The sequence below is a fragment of the Triturus cristatus genome, chromosome 8 (assembly GCF_964204655.1).
Source record: "Triturus cristatus chromosome 8, aTriCri1.1, whole genome shotgun sequence".
In the NCBI taxonomy this organism is placed as follows: domain Eukaryota; kingdom Metazoa; phylum Chordata; class Amphibia; order Caudata; family Salamandridae; genus Triturus; species Triturus cristatus.
Window position 1 is genome coordinate 405546535 of NC_140591.1, and position 24078 is coordinate 405570612.

General features: G+C 47.8%; 1 protein-coding gene across 1 annotated transcript in view; it reads left to right on the forward strand.

Moving 5' to 3' along the window:
* INTS6 (integrator complex subunit 6) overlaps positions 1–24078 on the forward strand; it is a 487951-nt gene that overhangs the window by 86016 nt on the left and 377857 nt on the right. Inside the window, exon 5 of the mRNA XM_085621797.1 lies at positions 10648–10831. Within this exon, the coding sequence (XP_085477923.1) occupies positions 10648–10831 (184 nt within the window). The remainder of the gene's footprint in view (positions 1–10647; positions 10832–24078) is intronic.

Sequence of the window (24078 nt, forward strand, 5' to 3'; positions counted from 1 at the left end):
GGGAAGGGATTTTACTCCAGTTTTTTTCCTAACACGCAAAAAGGAGAAGAAATGGAGACCGATATTAGATTAGAGAAATCTCAACAAATTCCTGAAAAAGCTGTCGTTTTGTCCAGGAAGTACTACAGCTCCTCAATGCGGACGACTACATGGTGTCTTTAGACCTTCAGGATGCCTATTTTCACATCCCGATCCACCGCAACCACAAAAAATTTCTGAGATTTGCAGTAGCGGGCAGGCATTACCAATTTCGTGTCCTGCCGTTCGGACTCATTTGCGCCGCACATTTTTACAAAATGCCTTTCTCCGGTGGCCGCATATCTCCAACAACACCATCAGGTCTTTCCATATCTGGACGACTGGCTCGTCAAAGCACCCTCTCTAGAAGGCACGTCCAGGTCTTCCGACGCCTGTCTAAGGCTTTTCGATTGTTTGAGAGTAAGCCCCAATCAGGAAAAGTCCGTCCTTCAGCCTTCCTAGCGTATAACTTTCCTGGGTGCTATTCTCGACACGCTCCAGAAGAAAGCGTTTCCCTCACAAGAGCGAAAAGACAAGCTTCTTTCCTTGGCGCTTCGCATACGATCCAAAAATTCTTACTGTGCTTCTTTTCAAATCCCTGCTCGGGATGATGTCTTCCTGCATTCTACTAGTTCCACACTGTCGCCTTCACATGCGCCCTCTTAAAGAAGCACTTTCAGCTCAATGGGTCCAATGTACGGGGTCATTCGACGAGGTCATCCAGGTGACCCCTCAGATGATAAAGGCTCTACGGTGGTGGATTTGCCCTCAGAACCTTTCTCAAGGCTTGCCTTTCTTGCTTCCTGCTTCTCCACATACCATCACAACGGATGCGTCCCTGGAATGTTGGGGAGCTTTCCTCCAAGAACTCCAGATCAGTGGGAAATGGTCCCTTTCCGAAAGGAAACTCCACATAAATCTCCTTGAGCTACGAGCGGTTTATCTCGCTCTTCTGGCATTCCTACCACGAATCAGGAATTCTCTAGTGCTTGTACGGACCGACAATACCATGACAATGTACTATTTAAACAAGCAGGGAGGGACTCGTTCTCTAGCACTCTCTCACGAGTCGCAAAGAATCTGCAACTGGTTGCTCCTTCACAATATTTCTCTTCGAGCAGAGTATGTTCCAGGAACACACAACGTTCTGGCCGACTCTTTGAGCAGACAACAGGCAGCATGTCACGAATGGGAGTTGAACCAGCGGACTCTCAACCGCATATTCTCTCAATGGGGCACCCCTCTTCTGGACCTCTTCTCTACCAAGCAGAACGCCAAATGCCACACTTCGCAAGCTGGCATCCCCAGAAGGGATCTCTAGGGAATGTGCTTTCGATCGCATGGTGCAACGTCTTTGCATACGCTTTTCCACCAATTCCCCTGATTCCCAGGGTTCTCAGGAAATTGAAAGCAGAACCATGCACGCTCATCCTGATAGCTCCAGCTTGGCCACGCCAACACTAGTTCACGGAGCTTCACCTTCTCTCCCTGGAACCGCTGATCCAGTTGAAACCGTTTCCCTCTCTTATCACTATGAACAACCAACAAGTCCAGCATTTGGATCCAGCATCTCTCAGATTATCAGCTTGGCTCCTGAGTTCAGAGAGTTCCAGGGTCTAGACATATCTCCGGACTGTAGAGCAGTTCTGGCTCGGGCTCGAGCAGACAGTACGAACAAAACATATACCTTAAAATGGAAGAAGTTCTGTATCTGGTGCAAGTCAAACAAAATACACCTTTTTTCATACTTTCCAGAGCAAATACTGCCTTAGCTTTATCTGGCGAAATCTGGTCTCGCTCATGCCTCCATTAAAGTCCATCTGGCAGCAATATCCCGTTTCAGGAGATCCTTTGCAGGCCCTTCTCTGTGGTCTCATCGGTTAATTAAGCAATTCCTTAAAGGCCTGTTTAGAACATTCCCTTCGGTAAAGACTTTCCTTCCTTCATGGCAACTCAACACGGTTCTGGCTCAGCTTATGAAACACCCTTTTGAGCCAATACACAGAGCTGACCTTAAGTATCTCTCCTGGAAAACAGCGCTCCTTCTTGCCCTTACCTCGGCAAGGCTAGTAAGTGAACCTCCTGCTTTCTTAATTCAAGACCCTTTCCTTCAATTCAAACATGATAGGGTTATACTACGCACAAATCCGAAGTTTATCCCTAAGGTTCCGTCAAACTTCCATCTCAATGAGCCTATTGTGTTGTGATCCTTCTTTCCAATTCCTCAAACAGTGGCAGAAAAGACTCTGCATTCTTTGGATCTTTAATGCTGCCTGAAATTCTACATTGACAAGACAGACATTCCGCAAATCCAACCAACTCTTTGTGGCTTACAGTTGACGTAGGAAAGGTCTCCCACTCACTAAACAAAGTATCTCTCGCTGGATCTCCGCAGCTATTACTTTGTCATCAGCAAGCGGGGCAGCCCCTGCTCTCAACAGTTTGAGCCCATTCCACGAGGGCAATCTCTACTTCAATGGCACCTTTTGCAGGTGTGCCCATTGCGGACATTTGCAGAGCGGCGACATGGAAGACGCCGCATACATTTACCAAGCATTACTGCCTGGATACGGAACTCATGAAAGACGCTGCAGTGGGTCAAGCGGTGCTCCGTCATCTATTTCACTGGAGGTGAGCCCTTCCTTTCATCCCACCATCCTTTCTTCTATACGCACATTTCTCTATTGTGTTTTATTCCTATGCTATTTCATTGCTTTTTGGTACTTTCTATTTTCACGTTGATATGTTATCTGGTTAATTCATGTATACTGTACCTTTCGAAATGTGCTGATCATTGCTTACTACTCTGATTCAGGCATGTGAATCTATGAAAGATGCACTAATACTGGATAAGGAATGCGTGCGTTACCTGTAACTGCTGTTATCCAGTATTGGTATCTTTCATAGATTCACATGCAACCCACCCACCTCCCCTGGAAGGACTGTCTTGGGTCTCTGTGATACAACTACTTAGCACTGTGCTTACGAAAATCTGAGGGACTAGAGCTCCTTCCAGGAAGGTTCTAGAGGGTGGTGATAGCTGATTGGCTCCTCTCCAAAGTTTGGTCCTTTTTTACAAAAGGACGTGGATATGTTACTAAGGTGAGGCCCTTGGCCTATTACTCTGTCTAGTGAGACTTAACTTTATTTATGTACCGGGGACTCCCATCCCGACGACGGGGAATGATTCAGGCATGTGAATCTATGAAAGATACCAATACTGGATAACCGCAGTAACATGTATGTAACGCATTCCTTGCCTCCGTCCAAGCATTTAAAGTTGGGTGGAGGCTAAGTTGGGAAGATTAGAAAGGAGGAAAAGGTATGTTCGAGGCATATGAGCTGCAGATCACACACTAAGGATAAGATCGCCATCTGGTGTTGGGCTCGGATGATTGCAGGTTGTTGTCTTCGGAAGAAGTCTTTGGTCACGAGATAGGTGACTCCTCCTCTGGACAACAGTGCGCATGGGCATCCACTCCATCCTCAGATTGGTTTTTTCCGCCATTGGGTTCGGATGACCTGTTTTTCCGCTCCAGCAGAAAACTTCATAGCAATCACAACTCTCAAAATTTAGAATTCGACGTCGAAATACCATCGGACCGGCTCTGGACGCGGCTGATGGAAAGGACACCCTTTAAAAATAGCCCCCAATGCGGAGCAAAGTTCCCCCACAGTGATCACCACGAGGTCTGTAATTTGTGCCTCTCACCAGACCACAACGAATTGAGCTGTCCAGCCTGCGCCGCATTCCGTTAGAAGAACACGATACGAGACTGAAGAGCTCGACGCCATATCATGGCAAAACCGGTACCGGAACCAGAAGACATCTTTGCACAGGATGTCCCAGACGACGATTCCGAAGACCTCCAGATCGTGTCCGAGGCCGACAATTCTGATCCGGGGCAGTCCGTGAGTACCAGCTCCCCTACCCCAACCCCACCAAAAAAGACATTGGTCAAGACTGCCAGCTGGGCCCAGTCGCGATCCAAAATCGCCTTCAGAAGCCCCGCCCCCGGGCCCGGCTCCGAAGACATCGAAGCCTGCAGGTGGCTCGGGCTCGAGCAAACCTCATTATTGTGCCTACAATACCTTCAGCACCGAAGCAGGCTCCGAGGACGAAATGTTCATCGGCACCGAAACGTCACTCGGCACCGACGTCTCCACCGGCACCGAAACGTTCTTCGGCACCGAGGTTCCCACCGGCACCGAAAGGTTCGTCGGCGCCGAAAGGTCCTTCGGCACTGAAAACTCCATCGGACCCGAAAAGTTCTTCGGCACCTAAAACATCCGCGGTGCCAAGAAAAGTCCACAAAGAACCTGCCGATCTCACAAAGCCCAGATCGGAACCCAAAAAGTCGGCGCCAAGGCCACCTTCGGACACTGAGGAACTTTTTTGGCCAGATCCAACGCAAAAACGTATTTACATCAATCCTAAAACAGGACATGTCACAGCAGTGCCATATAAGAAAAGGAAGCTGGACACACCACCTCCCCCAGCTCCCCCAAAGAAGGACTGTGCCACCTCACCCATACGTCCTTCCTCTCCTGTCTTACCTCCTATCCCATCCCCCCCACCGCCTTCTCCTTTACCATCTTCTTCTCCCACACCATCTCCACAGGATGATGATGATGATTTAGGGGTAGGGGGAGACCCAGATTTCCTTGATGATCCCACTGATCCTAATGATCACTTTACACTCCCGGACACGGCACCCATAGACGACTGGTCTTACCCTATGCCTGACATGCCTGATCCCACTCCATACCCCTCAAAACCCTCCCCGCCTGATGACCATTTGGGGTTTGGTCAGCTTATAAACAGGGCGGCACTGTTCCATGGCGTCACCATGCACACACACACCTGAGGAAGATTTTCTCCTCGACACCTTTGAGCAGTCGCAAAAAAGCGTTCACATTCTGCCCATGATTAAAGGAGTGATAAAGCACGCCACTGAGGTTTTTAAAGACCCTGTTAGGGCCAGGGTTCTTAACCCCCGGATAGAAAAAAAAATACAGACCGACACCACAGGATTCTGCGTACATCAAAGCGCAACTCCCCTTAGACTCTTTAGTCGTGTCAAATGCCAGAAAGCGGGCAAACTCCGCCCCATACAAAGAGTCTAAACTCTTAGAGGCTTCCGGCAAAAGAGTTGCCGCACAAGCTGCTAACCACTGGCGTATTGCCAATACACAAGCTCTATTGGCTCGCTATGATAGGGCTCATTACGATCAACTGGAAGACCTCTTGCAACACTTGCCTGATCAATACAAATCACAGGCCAATGACCTTATCCAAGAGGGCAAACTAATATCAAATGCCTCCATCAAATGCGCATTAGACGCAGCGGACACCGCCTCTAGGACAGTCAACACAAGCGTGCTACTTAGACGACACGCATGGCTCCGCATTTCCGGCTTTAAGCCCGAAGTACAAACCATCATTCTTGCTCAACCCTTTAATCAGGAGCAACTATTCGGACCCGCAGTAGACACTGCTTTAGAAAAAATGAAGAAAGATAATGAGACTGCCAAATCTATGGGAGCATTACAGTCTCCTCAAGCCAGAGGCTCCTTTCGTCGCTCCTTTTATAGAGGGGCCTCCAAAATTGTGGGAACAGACACCTCTTCCACCTTCAAAACATCAGGTTAAACATCCCCTAACAGAGGATACTTTAGAGGAGGTTACAGGGGAAATAATACCAGAGGGCGGGGCAACAACAACACCCGCACCTCTACAGCCACTAAACAGTGACTTACCACCACTCCCCCCAGACCATTCCACTCCGGTCGGGGGAAGACTTCAACAGTGCCTACCTGTCTGGAATTCCATCACAACAGACAGGTGGGTAAGACAAATTATCCAGTCTGGCTACTGCCTCGAACTCATACACCCCCCCCGCCCCCCCCCCCAAACATACCACCCAAACACCGTCCCATGTCATCTCACCACCTCGCGCTCCTCAAACAGGAAATTCAGTCTTTGCTTCAGAAACACACAATAGAACCAGTTCCTCTCCAACATCAGGGCACAGGAGTATATTCTCTATACTTCCTCATTCCCAAAAAGGACAAAACCTTAAGACCCATACTGGACCTCAGACTACTAAACCAGTATATACAATCAGACCACTTCCACATGATCACTCTCCAACAGGTCCTTCCATTACTTCAACAGGGCGACTTCCTTGCCACTTTGGACCTCATTTTCTTGAAGGAGTCTTCTTAAATTTGAAGTTTTGATTGTATACAACGCGACCGTATTCTGAGAGGGTCTACATTGATGGATAGATTTCCAGTATACTGCCTAGACTACCTCCGAGTGGTTCGCCCTAAATAAGTGGGAGGACACTAGTGGAATGTACTTGTGGGGTTAACGTATGTGTACAAGGTGTTGCGTGTTATGTTCCAATTTTTGTAATTCAGCACATTATTTTGTATGGATGTTTTGTTATTTCTCGCCTGATTAGACGTCACGTTTTATGTAGATGGCTAAAAATGTTTTGATATATTTCTGTTAGATTGATTAACTAGAGAGAGGGTAATTAAAATGTGCTCTTTTCAAAAATAATTTGTGTATTAATTCCTGTATACCATTGTTTTTCTGTATAAAACTTTGGACCTCAAGGACGCATATTTTCACATCCCCATGCATCCTGCACACAGGAAGTATCTACGATTCGTGGTAGACGGTCAGCACTATCAGTTTACAGTTCTCCCATTCGGAGTAACAACCGCACCCAGGGTATTCACCAAATGCTTAGCAGTAGTGGCGGCGCATCTCAGGAGACAACAAATTAATGTCTTCCCCTATCTAGACGATTGGCTCATAAAAGCCAATACTCTCGACAAGTGCGTTCTCCACACTCACCGCACTATTCAAACCCTACACGAGCTCGGATTTACAATCAACTCTCCCAAATCTCAACTACAACCCTCCCACGTACACCAATACCTGGGAGCCACCATAGATGCATCCAAAGCCATAGCTTACCCCAGCACAGCCAGGATAGCCAACATACAAAATCTCATCAAAAAATTTCAACACAACACTCTTCCAGCATGAGTGTTTATGCAACTCTTAGGCATGATGGCATCATGCATCTTATAGTACCCCATGCACGCCTTCAAATGCGTCCCCTACAGGAATGTCTAGCACAACAGTGGAACCAGGCCCACGGACAACTTACCGATCTGGTGTTGGTGGACAGCCGCTCACTTCGTTCACTGAAGTGGTGGAACACCATCAACCTGTCCAAAGGGCGGCCGTTCTTAGAGCCTCTTCCACAAGTTGTGCTGACCACCGACGCATCTCTCACAGGGTGGGGAGCCCACCTCCTTCAACACACCACTCGGGGCAGGTGGACTACTCAACAGCAACCGCTCCACATCAATCACCTAGAACTTCTAGCGGTATTCCTAGCACTGAAGTCCTTCCAAGTGCACCTAAAAAACAAAACTGTCCTCATCCGCACGGACAACATGACCACAATGTATTACATACAGAAGCAGGGGGGGGACACATTCTCTACAACTGTCCCAACTCGCACAGAACATTTGGAGATGGGCAATTCCCCAAAACATCTACCTGCTAGCAGAACACCTCCCAGGGTTCAGAACCAGGTGGCCGACCTCCTAAGTTGCCACACACAGCAAATACACGAATGGGAATTACACCCCAAAGTCCTACTCCCATTCTTTCAAAAGTGAGTACAACCAGACATAGACCTGTTCGCCACACAAGAAAACGCAAAATGCCCAACTTTCGCCGCCAGGTTACCACACCCGCAGTCACAGGGCAATGCAATATGGATGACCTGGTCAGGCAGATTTGCGTACGCTTTTCCGCCTCTCCCACTCATTCCATTTGTAGTACGCAAACTGAAACAGTCGCTAACGCTCATCCTAGTAGCTCCCACTTGGGCACGCCAACCCTGGTTCACCTCACTTTTGGAACTATCTCTAGTTCCACATCAAGAACTGCGTCTCTCCCCGGCTCTATTAACCCAGAACCATGGAGAAATCAGACACCCAGATCCTCAAACTCTGAACTTGGCAATCTGGCTCCTGAAGTCTTAGAGTTCGGATACCTCAACCTCCCTCCAGACTGTATGAATATTATAAAGGAAGCCAGAAGACCTACTACTAGGGCGTGTTATGCAGCAAAATGGAAAAGATTTGCCATTTACTGCACTAACAATGACATACGTCCACTGGATGCGTCCATCCAAAACATAATTTGCTACTTGCTACACTTGCAAAGATGCAATTTAGCTTATTCCTCCATACGCCTACATCTAGCGGCATTAGCAGCCTACTTGCAAAATAGGCAACACCTGTCCCTCTTTAAGGTACCGGCCATTAAAGCATTTATGGAAGGTCTCAAAAGAATTATTCCTCCAAGATTACCACCTTCACCAGTGTGGAACCTTAATATTGTTCTAACAAGGCTCATGGGTCCCCCATTTGAACCAATGCACAAATGCGAACTGCAGTTCCTAACATGGAAAGTAGCTTTCCTTCGCGCAATCACAGCCCTGCGAAGAGTAAGTGAAATACAAGCCTTAACTCTTGAAGAACCCTTCCTACGACTACATCGTAACAAAGTAGTTCTTAGGACAAACCCAAAATTCCTCCCTAAAGTCATTTCCCTTTTTCATCTAAACCAGTCAGTCGAACTGCCAGTCTTCTTCCCTAATCCAAACTCAGTAGCCGAGAGGGCACTTCATACCTTAGATGTTAAAAGAGCCTTGCTTTATTACATCGACAGAACCAAACCTTTTCGAAAGACCAGCCAACTGTTTGTTGCTTTCGCACCACCACATAAGGGCAACCCCATTTCCAAATCGGGTATAGCCAGGTGGATAGTTAAATGTATCCAAATATGTTACCAAAAGGCTAAACGTACTCTTACAGTTCCCCCTAGGGCGCATTCCACGCGTAAAATAGGGGCTTCTATGGCATTCTTAGGGAACATTCCCTTAGAAGACATTTGCAAAGCAGCCACATGGTCTACTACACACACCTTCACTAAGCACTACTGTGTGGATGTGCATTCCAAGCAACAAGCTTCAGTAGGCCAAACTGTCCTAAAAACTCTATTCCAAACTGCTGCAACGGATACAGGTGACCACCGCTAGGGGAGACACTGCTGTATAGTCTATCCTTAGTGTGTGATCTGCAGCTCATATGCCTCGAACGGAATATGCTACTTACCAGTATGCATCTGTTCTTGGCATGTAGAGCTGCAGAGCCACACACGCCCACCCGCCTCCCCGGGACCTGTATCTGTTCCAGCATCGTCTTAATTAGACACTACACATGGACATCCTTTCTCTCTACTTCTTATACACTCCATCATTTCCCATCATGGCGAAAAACAATCTAAGAATGGAGTGGATGCCCATGCGCACTGTTGTCCAGAGGAGGAGTCACCTATCTTGTGACCAAAGACTTCTTCCGAAGACAACAACAACCTGCAATCATCCGAGCCCAACACCAGATGGCGATCTTATCCTTAGTGTGTGGCTCTGCAGCTCTACATGCCAAGAACAGATGCATACTGGTAAGTAGCATATTCCTTTCATGGGGTTTCTCATACTCTTAGTTTTGCTCAGCCACTGCCTCATACACTATGGGGTCTATTATGATTGCCCGCCATCGCACCGGGAGATGGGACCGCCCGCTATGTATGCGTCGGTCCCGCATGTACAATTAGGATGCGCCCGCCACACTGGCCAGTGCATCCCGCATTTTTTGCATTGCGGCGGGCAGTGCTGTCAGTTGCACCCGCCGCAATGCAAAAAAGGCATCTGTGCATTTGCATGCACAACGTGGCAGGCACCACGCGGTGCCTGCCACGGCGTGCATGCAAATGCATGGGGGTACCATAGGTACCACCCATGTGCCCCCCTCACCCACCCCAACATCCTGGGGACTCTCGACGGGCCTTTCCGTGGGCTGGTTCCCGCAGCCATTGTAATATGGATGGCCGTGTCTAGCAGACATCGCCATCATATTCAACCCTTTTCCGCCCGGTTGACTGGGTGGAAAAGCGGCGTACGGTCTTCCCGTCCGCTGCGGTACCCCTGCCATCATGATATGGCAGGGGGGGTAAATGGGAGGCGGGCGGGGGATTCTGTCGGGCGGACCGCCACCGCCATGCGGGCCGCGGCGATCCGCCCGACATAGTAATAGACCCCATGTGCTCTGTTACAACCTTAAATGCAGAAAACAAGTGCAAAGACCGGTCTTGACTATGTCATGAACAAATCTATCAGCGTAGATGTGTAATATGCCTACTCTTCTGCCGTATAAAGGGAATCCTATACATAGATATTGGTTTAATTGAATTCTATCAATCTCCGAGAGTAAAGTATGCAAAGGTAAGTGCTTGTTGGCCAAATACTAGGTAGTGTTGGTACCATATATGCTAGTGTCTGCCATAGTGCATGAAGAGAGCTTTACGTAATTCTGTTGCAGTTTTTAAACTGTTGCTCTTTTTCAAATGGGTACAAATATTGTTGATATTTAACACTTTATATGTATGTGTATATATATATATATATATATATATATATATATCAGTATGTGTGTATTTGTGCTTCATCTCCTCCTAATGTCTTTCAGCTCCATTTACCACTCAACTCTCCGTTGCCTGGAAGTGAATTAACCAAGGAACCTTTTCGTTGGGATCAGAGACTTTTCGCATTAGTTCTGCGTTTGCCTGGTACAACAGCTGCAGAACAAGAGCAACTGGTAGGGGTGCCTTTAGATGACTCTGCTATTACCCCTATGTGTGATGTTACCGGAGGTGAGTATGAGTTGGCTTGAGCATGGATCATCAAAGCAGCACACTTATTTTGCTGTCAGTATGCCAAGTTCTTCAGCGTGTTTCTTTTAATTGATTTTCTTTTTAGTAAATGATTTCTTTTTTTTTTTTAAAAACACAGATTTTTCTTTACTGTTTAAAAACGTTTTTGTTTGCCTTTGTCAGTTGCTGGAATTCTATTGATAAAGGTGTTGAGCATTTGTATCCTACTAAAGAAATCAGAGTTAATTAAATATACTCAAGTTAATCCTCAACTCATGTAAAATATACTTATTTTACTTAAAATCTGAAGCTATTTGTAAGGGTGAAGTTGACACTTACTCTGGGCAAAGATTCTGGGACTTAAATAATGTGACCAGGTTAATAGGAAATAAGCAATTATTTCTGCTTGGGAAATAAAACTACAATGGTAAACATGAAAGTTTAAGTGTACAGAGTACCAAACAAGTGTACAGGGAAGTTCATTTCTAAGTCAAGTTTTCCTCCTGTTATGCTGCAGTTAATGCTTTGTCAGTATCAAGGATGACCAGTACAGCTCAGAGGGATGGTCGCCTAACATTGTCAACAATGCACTGTTCCTTCTTGGTGTGGTCGCTGCTTTGCCTGGCTTTAAAAAAAATCAGTTTAAGTGAATGATCAATGGAAGAAAGTCCTCATGTCTGTAGTCTAGGGCACTTATAAAGAGGTTTACTCCTTGATTGAGGAGGGATACTAGGCAATAAGATCTGATCTCCTCCTGGTCTTTTCTTGGCTTTTGGCCCATCTTATAAAGGGCCTTGAACATAGATCAGGTGATTGACAGGTCTTGCAAAAAGAAGTTAAAGACAATCGCCATTTTTGGAGCAATTCTTTTAAAAGACAGTCAATATGTCCTTTGTCTTATTGCTATTTGCCTCGTTTGTTGACCTGAATGGATCTTCAAATGCTTTGGGGAATTAAGGGCCTCACCCATGGCCAATGAGCTCTTCAACAAATGGGATTCATCTGTGTGAGATTGGATGTCTCCCAGTCAGTTGATTATCTTGCATACAGTTGTTCAAAACATCTCTTACATCGTTTGGCTTTTGCATGGTCATCTTGGACCACCAGGCAGTTCTGCATTCTAAGGCAGCCTACTCTTTAGCTACTGTCCTTCTCTCTGAGCGATCAAGCAGGGAGCATTTAACCAGCTCTCAATACTTTCGTTATTTTAGCAGTGCATAATTGTGCTCTTTCCTATTTAAAGTGAAAATCTGATCATGAACCACCCAGAAGTGTCTTCCTCCCAGAATTTCTGTGCTAGTATGTGCTTTTCGCAAATCTCTAAAGCCATTATCACAAGAAGGGATTTCGTCGAGAAGTAAAAGGATGTTGCCCTCCACTCATCGCAAAATCCACAATAATGAACTCCAGACTCCTGCACTCCATGTAGTCCATCTTCAATTAACCCTGTGAAATCCATTTACCATAGGGGCAAAATCCTGTATACATCAAAGTTCTTAAAGAGAGTCACTGTAGTAATACCAATAAAGTGGTGGTGGGTCCTATCCACAAAAGTAGTGGTGTGTATTGATCCAAAAAAGTAGGAAACACCTTGCATAAGCAATCATATGTGCCAGTTGGTTAGCAGTTCCAAAAGGTGGGGCTTCTCTTCCTTGGCATATTCCGGTGTATGCAAGGATGCTTGCCACATCACAGCCATGTGGCAAAAAAAGATTTGGTATGAGTTTCGAACGCTATCCCTTCCACACTACTGTTTCAGGCCCTCTGTTCTGGAATAAGCAATCGTCTAAAAGACTAGGTCTGACACCACCACTAACATGCGATCACAGGGTGAAGAACCAGAACCTTTTGGACCTGGCGGCGCAGGGTACGCCCTCCGTCTTCTGGGTTCACCTGCTTCGTTACACAGAGACACGGAACACTCTGTCGGCGTTAGAAGATTGGATTTATTTAGCTGCAGCTAGTACAGTTATCCTAGAAGTACACAAAGTAGGTTCTCAGGAGACTGCCACTTCACTTTGTGGCGCATCAGATTAAATACTATACAATACAGAATTATTAACAGAACACACGCCCCAAGCAAAGAAGAAAAGAGCCAATAGGGTAAGTGGAAAACAAAGCAGAACCAGTAAGAAAGGTTCGAAAACAAAAAGATCAGATGACTCGAAGAGTCCTCTCCTCCAACTATGTTTGTCATCCCACCCCCGAACTGATTCATTAACAGAATACAACTGACTTGAAGGTGGTTAGATACGTTTGTATGTATTGGAGGACGGGCATGACACAAGAGAATGCTAGCAGGAGACAGTGAAGGCCAGTCGATAAGATATGATCAGGAAAGAATGGTGTGGGCCTACAGATGGTTGAAACGGGGATTAGGAAAGCCAGACCCGGATTAGTGTACTCGGCTAGTCCAAACACCAGCCTCGCAAACAAGGCTGAGGATGTATTTTAACACCAAGCTACGGGAAAGGCAGAATAGACTTCGTTCGCTGTGCTGCCTGAGTGGTGGCAATACAAAATGGCGGCGGGTCACAAAATGGCGGGTCGATTCGATCGTGATCGAAAATCGAAGTTCCACAAGGGGTACCTTCATCCTTCATTTGTATGAACCATGGACACATGATTAATAACTCAATAACAGGCGCAGATCATTATTTTAAGAAAGGCCAACATGTTTCAATGCCACTATAGTTTGTGGCGCGTTCATCAGGGCAAGAGGACCCAGTGTTCACTTATGAAATCTCCATACCTAAAATAGTAAAAACAAAACCAGTCCACCGTAAGATCAAGGAAAATCCCCAATATAAACTTGCAACGTTCTTAGACATAGAGCTTGTATATACTCTTATAGATGGTATATTTACCAAGAACCCACTGGGCGATTGCCTCCCAGTGAACAATCAGTATGCTGTGGGCAAAGTGTAACCACCTAAAAAAGACAAGCATTTGCAATGCAATAGGTCTCGCAGTTACGCAAGTTTGAGCTATTGGCATTGTAAATGGCTATGCCTTTTATTTTGGTATTGGTTTTGAAAACATAAATACAAGACATTGTTATTTATGACGGCAATAGCTTAAACTCGCGTAAATGCGAGACCTATTGCATTGCGTGCAGCAGTCAAACAAAGCAAGGCCAAATCGAGTCTTCAATGCGGCGGTCGATAAACGGTGTAGTGTACGTTAAATTAATCAAACATTTAATTTAGATAACACCAACGTGTATTGTTTACAGCACACTGCTACATAACGACTAAAAGCAAAATCGGTATAAATGAAAAAGATATGGTTCTAGATTCATGGAGACAGTCATCAAATGCATTAATCCAAGTTTAACCAAGTGACAGGGCATGGACATTTAAAGGAGCTTTCCTAATGCCGCAATCACCTACATTTTGATCAGAGAGATCTGATACACCAAGTGCGTATGTATTGGCCTAAATAGTGAATAAAAATGAGGCGTGACCTACATGAAAACAAAGCATCTTCGGATAAGGCGACTGCAGAAGGCAAACTGTATGTAAAGTACAAGCATGCATCCAAACAGTGGCCACACCGTCAGAGTTCTGAGCCAGGCAGCAAAACTACAACGTGAGAAGCAATAAAGGAGCCTGACTGGAAAAGATTAAATAAAGCACCTCAGAGTGGGAGACCGAGCTCTCTTCCTCCTCCTGACAGCTGCTCCCGAAGCGGATTAACCACAACAATAATAACAAACAAGCCGGAAGTCAGGCGCCCTTGCCCGGGACGTGGGCGGGGCCTGCTCCGGCAGGAAGAGAGACGGCGTACCATGCTAACGCGGGGCTCCCATGCTGAAGGGAGAGCCCCGCGGTGGCGACCGGAGTGGAGCGAAGCCCCGGGTCCCAGGAGGGGGCCCGGGTGAAGACTGCGGCGGACGAGGCTGCCCACGGCAGCATGGGGCTCCCGGGAGTGCAGGGAAGCCCCGCAAGAGAAGTGCTGCAGCCGCGAGGAGGAGCCCCCCCCCAGAAGAGCAGCCCGGTGAGTGAAGAAGGGCTGGGGGGTTCCGTGTGGGCTATTGTTGGTGCCTGATCGAGGCACAGCGTCCTTGGCGACAGCAGCGCTTCGCGCTGCGTGGGCTGACATGTGGTCGGAAGGGGGACAGGAGATGTGCACGCCGCGTGGCTGTAAGCGCGTACACCAATTCAAATCCGCTAAGAGCCTGCGCTTGCACATCTCCTGTCCCCCTTCCGAGGCAAGTCAGCAACAATAGATCTCGCCGAAAGCAGCGCTCCGCGCTGCGTTCGCAGGCGAGACCTAAAAAACATACATGGGTCATATTTTGGCACATACAGAGCATAGAGAGTGAACAGAGGCCCATTACAACCACCTAACAAATCAGAAAGTGAAGTCTCTAGTGTGGTATGTTTTTGAAACCACTATTATGTCAGATATTGAAGCCATTATCGAGCACTATCACGAAATTGCTGCATTTTTCCTTTCCTGTTCTGGCCAGAATAACTTGATGCCTCAAAGTGCACCCAGATGCTTTATGCTACTATAAAGAGTGCGTGGGCATCTTCACAAAACCACATCACACATGCATTCTTTATTTCTTTGTCTCTGGTGGCCAAGTCCTTTTGCAACAAGAATGGTGTACGGGTTTTCCTAATAAACTGAACCTTTTAACCAGAACGCCGATCATTGCTGTCGCCTCGGAGAGAGTTGCATCTCAAAGGTTTCCTACCTGCCGTGCCAGTAGTCGTGGTGCACAGTTTTCTCTACACCAACCCCCTGCATCCACTGGCAATAAAGCCACACCCAGGCCAAATTACTAGTGTGCTGTAGTGCTCATACAGGGCAATGAGCAGGTGACATCTTGGAGAGGGGAAGCAGCCCGTCCGAGTATAGAGCTTAATGACTACTGAAGGGGACGGATAGTACTGCCTGGGCATAAACATCAAAAATTCAAAATTATATGTAACAATTACTAAATCCATCTTTTAAATAATGAGTATAAAAATAATACAAAAGTTTAATGAAAAATGTTTTGAATACCGTTTTTACTCGCACAAGGTGCATAAGTTTACTATGGCCACAAAGTTGACCCTTGCATGATAAATACCAAAAGATACATCCCCTCTATATTGTCTTCGGGAGACAAATGTGAAAAAAGTCTACATAATCAGTAACTCTTACTTGCCAGTGTTAGTTTCGGTAGGCGAGCCCTTATACATAAACCGGACTCGAAGTGCACATGATATGTAGAAAGGAGTCCTATGAGGGTACCCAGTTGTACTTACCCTCCAAGTGGAATACAATCATGAATCTGATGCCACTCCACTGAATCATTTAGACCAAGATTGTCCACCTGTTTAGAGAAAATCAAATTGGCCTTCTTCCTAAAAATGGCCTTCTCCGCTCCATCCTAATCTCCTGTCAACCTGCTCCAACAGCGTCCACTCAGTCCAATGGGCTTTGTTGGTGCCGTTCAAAGTGTAGAACCAGCTTAGTGATCAAATTTCCTGCTATGATTGCACTAAGATGCTTTTGCTTGCATGTCATCTCTTTCCTGGTTGAAAGGCAAATATGAGAAGGATGCAGGGCTAACTTGATTGATAAATCACAAGACAAATTTTGCAGTTTGTCAGTTTGGCTTGGAAGCATACACGTCGTTGCAGAGTGGTCTGCAAGAGGAAGTTTTGGTAGATACTGTACAGTGCCAGTTTTTGTGGTGGATTCAGCACAATTGGGGTGACTGTGTGTGTGGAGGGTGTATAGTGATAACTGCGATGCCAGATGCCTATAACTAGCAATTTAGGGTTTTATGTGTTGAACACTTCCGGCGTGACTGTGGGGTAACGGGCATAACAGTGTGCGTGAGACACTTTGTGGTATTGTGTGTAGGGTTTTGCATGGGCCTAATATTAGGGTAATATGTAGGGAGGAAAGTAACGAAATTAGACTTTTTTTTTTTTTTAAGCTTTATCCTTTTGGCAAGAAATAAGGCATTTCAGGAATACATGGTCAGCGTCAGTGGCATAGCATCAAAACAATAAGAATCAAAGGAGAAAACAATTTGAAAGTGCGTCACATCAGCATCACAAAACAGACATGTCATAGGCTGGGTAATATCGGCAATAGAATGACTTATTAAAAAGAAAGCATAGTCCCACAGGCCAACCCCTTCCTGTGTGTCGTGGCCGCTAGTGATGGGTAGCCAAATCCTAGTCCCATTTAAGCGTCCGCGATCCCAATTGGACATAGAGATAGAAAGAACATTATACCGAGAGGATCAGGAGTAACGTACAGTACAGGTACTTTGGAAGGAGGATCTCTTTACCCCACGCCTTCCGGGACTATGCCATGTTGTACTTGTAAGCCAGAGGCTTACCGTAGTGTTTCAGCATACGCTCTGTAGCCCACTGATCGTCCGTGATGGGGTGGCCGAGGTCTACCACCCAGTCCGCGCGAACTTTGTCATGAACGGGCCTCAGTGACGCGCAGGCTTTGTATAGTTTAGAAATGAGATGTGCCCCGCTAGGGCTTTCAATTATTAGTGTAAGGGGCGGGAACGAGTCGGCCTCAAGGGGGAAACCAGGCAGCGCAGCGCGAAGCGCAGAGTGGATACATCTCAGCACAAAGCTGTCCATGAAGGTGACTGCATGAAAACTAGTATCTTCCGACGGGGAGAAAATATGCCCCTCAGGGTGGAGGTCTCCTAGTGTAGCAATAGCAAATTTGGTTAAGGTGCGCTGAATCAACCTTTCGCCAGTGATTGGAAGCAAATGGGCGTTTGGGAACGGCAGGGCAGAGTAGTGCAGTATAGGGGCAGTGGTGACCCTCCTCAGTTTCTCCCAGGCCCAACTGGTGGAGGAGACTGTCTGTATGTCAGTAGGGTCTCTAGGAACTCCCTTGGGTAATACGGTTGATAACCGCTCAGGAAGGACCAAATCTGCCTCTGGGCGAATATAGTGGATCTGTGCATCTGGGTGGAACCTTGCGTAGGCATGGCAGCATTGGCCCACTAAGTAATATAGTTGGAGATCCGGTACGCCATACCCACCTCTATCGTATGGTAAGGTGAGAATATGCCAACAGACGCGTGCTTGCTAACCCCCCCCATACCAGCCTGATAAGGTGCTTATGCAATTGCAAGAAAAAAACATTAGTGAGGGGGATAGGGAAATTGTTGAATAGATACAGAAATTTGGGCAGCACTCATCTTAAGAATCGCGACCCGGCCAGCAATGGACAAGGGAAAGTGCAGCCATCTCTCAACTTGAAATTCAAGTGCGGTAATTGCTTGGCCGTAGTTAAGGCTAGGGATCTGGGCAGTGTCGCGATGTATATGAATGCCTAAATATTTGACAGAATCAGTGCACCATTCAAGGGGGAATTCGCACTCCCAGAGGGGTCGTAGTGGGAGTTAACGGGAAGATCAGATGCCAGTTAATGCCTTGGCCGTAGAAGAGGCCGAACCGCAGTATTTCTCTGAGAGGCTCTAAGTTAATCTGGGGATCCCTAACGTAGAAGATGGTGTCTTCCGCGTATAGCGAAATTAGGAGGGGGCCAGCGTTAAATTGCAAGCCACTTTGTAGATGCCGTTCCTGAAAGTAGCGGATTAGGGGGTCCATGGCTAAAATAAACAGGGTGAGAAGGGGCAGCCCTGACGTGTAACACGAGAAAGAGAAAAGGGATGGGCTAATGTTCGGTTGATGTAGAGCTCCGCCGTGGGGCGGCTGTATAGTAAGGTGGTGGTGGCTATGAAGCCCATGGGCATGCCCATGCGGTGCATTACTGACAGGTAGTAGGGCCATGCTAAAGAATCAAAGGCCTTCTTGGTGTCCAACAAGATTGGGGCGGCAGCAAACCGCATGATTGATTCTATGGAGGACCAATAAGAGTGTCAGGAGATTGAAAGAGGTGGATCGATGAGGGATAAAGCCGGATTTGGCCAGAGATATTATGAATTCCATCAACTGGGAGAGGCAATTGGCGATGATTTTGGCTAATATTTTATAGTCATAAGTTCAGAAGGGACAATGGTCTGTAAGATCCGCATGACGTTAGATCTTTCATGGGTTTGGGGAGAAGGATCACAACCGCTTCCCTAAGCGTGGGGGGCAGTATTTGTTTCTCGAGGACCTCCGCGTAAACCTCAATCCGCTGCAGGGCCAGCAGATCTTTGTATGTCTTGTAAAAGTCCCCTGTAAAGCCGTCCTGCCCGGGGGCAGAGGAGAGATTCAATGGCACCAAGAACCTCGGTTTCAGCTATTGGTTCTGCGAGAAAGTCTTGCACGTCTTTCTACAAATAAACCATGGCATTTTCCGACAAATAAGCTTCCTGTGCCAAAGGGTCTCGCCCTGTCTTGGTGGACTATAAGGCGTGAAGTATTCGAGGAATTCCTCACAAATCTCCGAAGTGGAGGTGAGTGCCAGAACCCTGCCCGGACGTTCACCCTCTCCTTACCGCCTGGCAGTCTGATTTTTGCCTAGTTATAGTATCTCGCGGCCTCGCGGAAATCAAGCCGGAGGGACCAAGGAGTGTAATGTAGTGTCATCCAAGTCAGCGAGTTTGCACTCAATACGGGAGATTGTGGTGCGGAGACTTTTAAGCACACCAGAGTGTTTGGCTATGCACACGCCCCTGATGTATGCCTTGAAGCCCTCCCACAGAACCGCCCAGGAGTCCACTGAGCCAGTGTTTATAGTGAAGTAGTCTTCAATGGCTTTGTGCTCTTCTTTAAAAAGATCATCGTAGAGTGCACGGCTCGGAAAGCGCCATTGGCATTCGAACCCCTCTGGACGAGGGATCCTCAGATGGAGCTGCACCAGAGAACGGTCCGTGTATGTTCTCTGGAGCGTCCCAAGTGTCTGAAACCAGTTAGCAATAGCAGGGGAAACTGGCCAAAAGTCAATTCTCGTCCAAGTGTTGTGTTGGCCAGCGTAATGTGGGTATTCGGTGAAGGTGGGATTGTGCAGATGCCAAATATCTAGTAAGGAAAGTTACGGTCAGATGGCCGTGAGAGCGCGTCTAAAGCGCTGTTTAGTGTAGGGGGTTGAGGCTGTGCTGTCCAATGCGGGATTGAGGATCAGATTAAAATCACCTCCCACCAAGGGCAGGCAAGGGTCCAGTTTTAATAGCTGGGCATGTAAGGAGTGAAAAAATTCAGGCGAATCAGTGTTCGGAGCGTATACACACATCAGAGCCACCCTGTGACCCATGAGAGATCCCATAACAATAATATATCTACCCTCCTTATCCCCGATAACGGAGCCTAAGCTAAAGGGGACCCGCTTGTGAATGAGGATGGCCATTCCCCTGGCATAGTCACTGAAATTGGCAAAATACCGGTGTGCCCTCCCCAACTGGCAGCAAAGCAGAGTGAGTCAGTTTTAGGTAGTTGTGTTTCCTGCAAATAAGCAATATCCACTCTATGCCTGCGGAGGTAATGAATAACATGTCTTCTTTTACTGTTTTCGTTGAGGTCTCTGACGTTCCAAGACATTAGGGACAGGCCTGAAGGACCATCTATATTACCCAGCTGAGTCATTGGGAGTGTGTGTCAAACAGGTCATGTACATACAACAACAAAAACAAGAGCCGTTACAGTGAACATACCTGCATCCAACTGAAACCGTCTGAGCTAAAATCCTGTGAGCTTCAGTGCAACCGATCAACTGAACCCTCCCCCACCCAGCCTCTTCCAAAAGGGAGAGAGGCATACCCCGGAACTAAAAGCGTATCCCGATATACCAATAAACTTTAAGCTGTAATGGAGTAGACCCCAACAAGGTATATACGAATTCCAAGAGAGTAAACCAAAGGTGTACACCACGAGGGGTGGCAACGCCACGCCAGTCAGTCAATTAGAAACATACTGGTGAGCTGAACATTAATATCCCAACCTATGAATGCCATTAGTTCATTGCCTGCAGGTTGTCCTGATCAGCCTGTGCCCTCACTGGAAAACAGTTCCATGCTTGCGTTCGAGCCGCTACCCAAGGGTGATTATCTGTCCCCATCTGCACCTGACCGGTGGTTGTTCTGTTTGTAAGTGCGGCAAAATTCCTGCACCTCTGTCGTGGTGTCGAAAATGCGCGATCGGCCCTTTACATCAACTCGCAGAGTAGAGCATGCCATATTTCATGCCCCAAGTTCCTGAGTGTGGCCTTGACCCCATTGTGCTTGCGGCAGGCTTCCTGTACCATGACCGTGAAGTCTGGATAGAGCGCTATTTTGGAGCCTTGCCAATCTGTCACCTTTCTCTCTGGCGAGGCGCAGTGCTGTATCACAGTCCCTGGAGTTCATAATACGGGCGATGATGGACTGTGGGGGAAGGCCCGGATTAGGTCTAGGGCCCAGAGAGCGGTGAGCACATTCCACCACGAATCCTGGAGTGAAGGACTCCCTGCCAAACATGTCCGCCAGCAAGGTCTCGACGAAGAGGTCCAGACGGCCCGTTGAAGTGGTCTCTGGTGTCCAATATGTGGACATTATTGCGCTGACTGCGTGCCTCAAGGTCTTCGTTTTTCATCGCCACGTCCTTAAGGATATGCTCCATACGTTCCAGCCGCTTAAGGGATTGCGCCGTTCCGTCCTCTATGTCAGAGATGCGTGCCTCTGCAAAGTCCAGGCGTCGATCATGCACTTGGATTTTTGCCCCCATATCTTCCAGACGTTTATCCAGCGTGTCGAAGCACTCATCAAGCGCATGTAAACCCGCCCTCATTTCCAGGAGCAGTGTAGATGTCTGCGGAGAGAGCATCAGTGCTATCCGAACCCAGGCTACTCTCCGGCATGGTGGGGTCGTCATCACGTCTTTACTCCACAATTTTTTCAAATGGCAGGGTCTTTTGCTTAGGGTCTTTACGGCCCGTGCTGCTGTAGGGTCGAACTGTATGAGCTGTAGCTACGCTAGGCTGCGCTGTGTAATGGTTAGGCCTGGAGAAAGGCTGACTTTGTAGGAAGAACTTGAGGTAGAGGGGCCAGTGTTGGGACCCCAGATGACAGCAGGTTAAAAACCCCTGAAAGAGCAGATGGCTGGGGGGCGGGGGGCGATCGCCCACACAATGGGCCAGGAGTGGCAATCATTGCGCTGGTAGGCTCTGCGTGGAAGCAGGACCTTGCCCCGTTTGTGTGCACTTCATGTGGAAGCCAAGGGGAGAGGCTGGAAGCGATGCCAGCCCAGCGGGCGTGCCGTGGCGATGTTGCGGGACTGCAATCCGCAAGGACTGGCCAGATGCAGAATTTTAGGGCCTTCCCAGGGTGAGCCGGAGGAGAGCAGTGTTGATAGCAGTAGGCCCAGGGAGGGGGGCACGCTGCAGAAGTGGTGTTCCGCCCCCCCCCCCTGTGCGTGGCAATGTCCCATAAGAATCTGGGAGGTGGAACAAGCAGTGCGGTGAAGCGGGCGCCCAAGATATATCGTAATGGCGGCACCGGGCGGAAGGCAGCAGCTCCTGGCCACCCTAGGGATGTCCGGGTTCGGGTCGGCTTTGTCCCTCGCTACAAGGGAGCCAGTAGGCAGTAGGCGCGGCGGCCCAGCCCCCACGGGGCCTATGGAGAGAAAGGTCGGGAGGTGCGGGCCTATGCGTCCAGGCAAGCCACAAAGCAGCGGTAGGCTGACGATCCCAGGAGGGGGGGGGGAGAGCGCTGATCTCCACCCGCGCCCAGCGGTCTCACCTCGTGTCCCAGCGTCTGCGCGGGCAGGGGATTCCGCTGCAGCGGGCGTCCGGGTTACGGGCAGGCCTCGATGTAAATGGAAGCGGTTCAGACGCAGGCGCGCCTCTCCCCTCCGCACTGCGAACGGTTGGCGCCTCACGGAGCTCCCCGCTGGTTACATTTCGGACATAGTTTTTTTGTTAAATTCTGTTTTAGATTTTCACAGCATCGTACAAACATGCAGCTGCGGCAGGCAGTGTTGAACCAAAAACAATATAAATAAACTTAAAAAGGTACATGTTGAGATCAGATATCACATGACATGCATTCTTTGGGCCCCACTCCATAGTAACACTGCCCCCAAATCCAAGAAATCCGAATAAATGCCAGTATACATAAGCAATTTATACAGTATCTTCCTGTATCTGTAGTAATAAATAGTCTCTTAATGGCGACCAGATGTCTTTAGGCTTAGACGACACAGGCAATTCCTCTGCATACAACTACAACTGTTCACGACCGAACACGAGATCCTTAATCCACTCGTCAACTTTAGGTGATCGTTTGCTGTCTCAAGTAAACACAATACGTTGTTTGGCAAGCAAGAGAGCCACCCTAACAAACCTTCCCAGAGCGGCCTTCAGCTGGGGTGCATGGCCAAGCAGACATTCCAAAGGCGTACACTGTAAAACAATTCCTGTCATGGTGTGTATGCGAGCAACGACACCCTCCCAGTATTTATGCACACAATCACATACCAGGTGGAGAAAATCAGCTTGCGACAGGCCACAGCACCTGCAGTGATCTGACTCCCGCAGTCCCATTCTATACAACCTAACAGGAGTATGATATATTTGATGTATGAATTTAAAGTGTATAATACGAAAATTATCATTGGGGGGGAAAGGCGACACGTGAGAGTACAGATTTGTTCCCAGCCCCGTGGGAGAATCGGGGAATCCAGTATAGCATTCCAGTGCTCTAAACTACTATCCGACCCACACATAGTCTCCCCCTGCACTGCCTTATAAAGCTTGGTAATAAACTTTTTCTTAGTTGGGGTGACCAATAGCAGTTGAAGCGACTGGAGCGTGGGGTGTTCCGCCGGAAAGACTGGGTAATGATCCTTAAGTGCGCGTTTCAGCCGATCGAGGGAGTATTGAAACCGCAAGGTGGGATTCTGGATGTAGCCTGTATCAGCCTCCGACTAATACCTCCCTCCCGTAAAAATCCCGCATGTGCGCAATGCCAACCTCCTTTAGGGCTCTCATGGGCCCCTGCTCTTGAGTCACCGATAGAGCGCCGTGGCCCATCAGGGGCAAAGCAGGCACATAGAGCGGGAGCTTCTGAGCACGCCTACCGATCGCCTGCCAGGCTGCAATAGTGTTATCTATAGTATTAATCTCGAGTTTGGGCGTGCGCCTATTAGTGTGTGTATTAGTGCGAGTGAAACAGGGTAAGCATCCCCATCCTCCACCGCAATGTGTTGAATAAAATCGTGCCCCGAAACCAATAGTACGCGTATTGGGCTTGGGCACAAAGATAATATATATAAAAAATCCGGAGTCGCAAAACCTCCTTTATCATAAGTCAGGGTTAATATATGCCAGCTAATTCTGGGTTG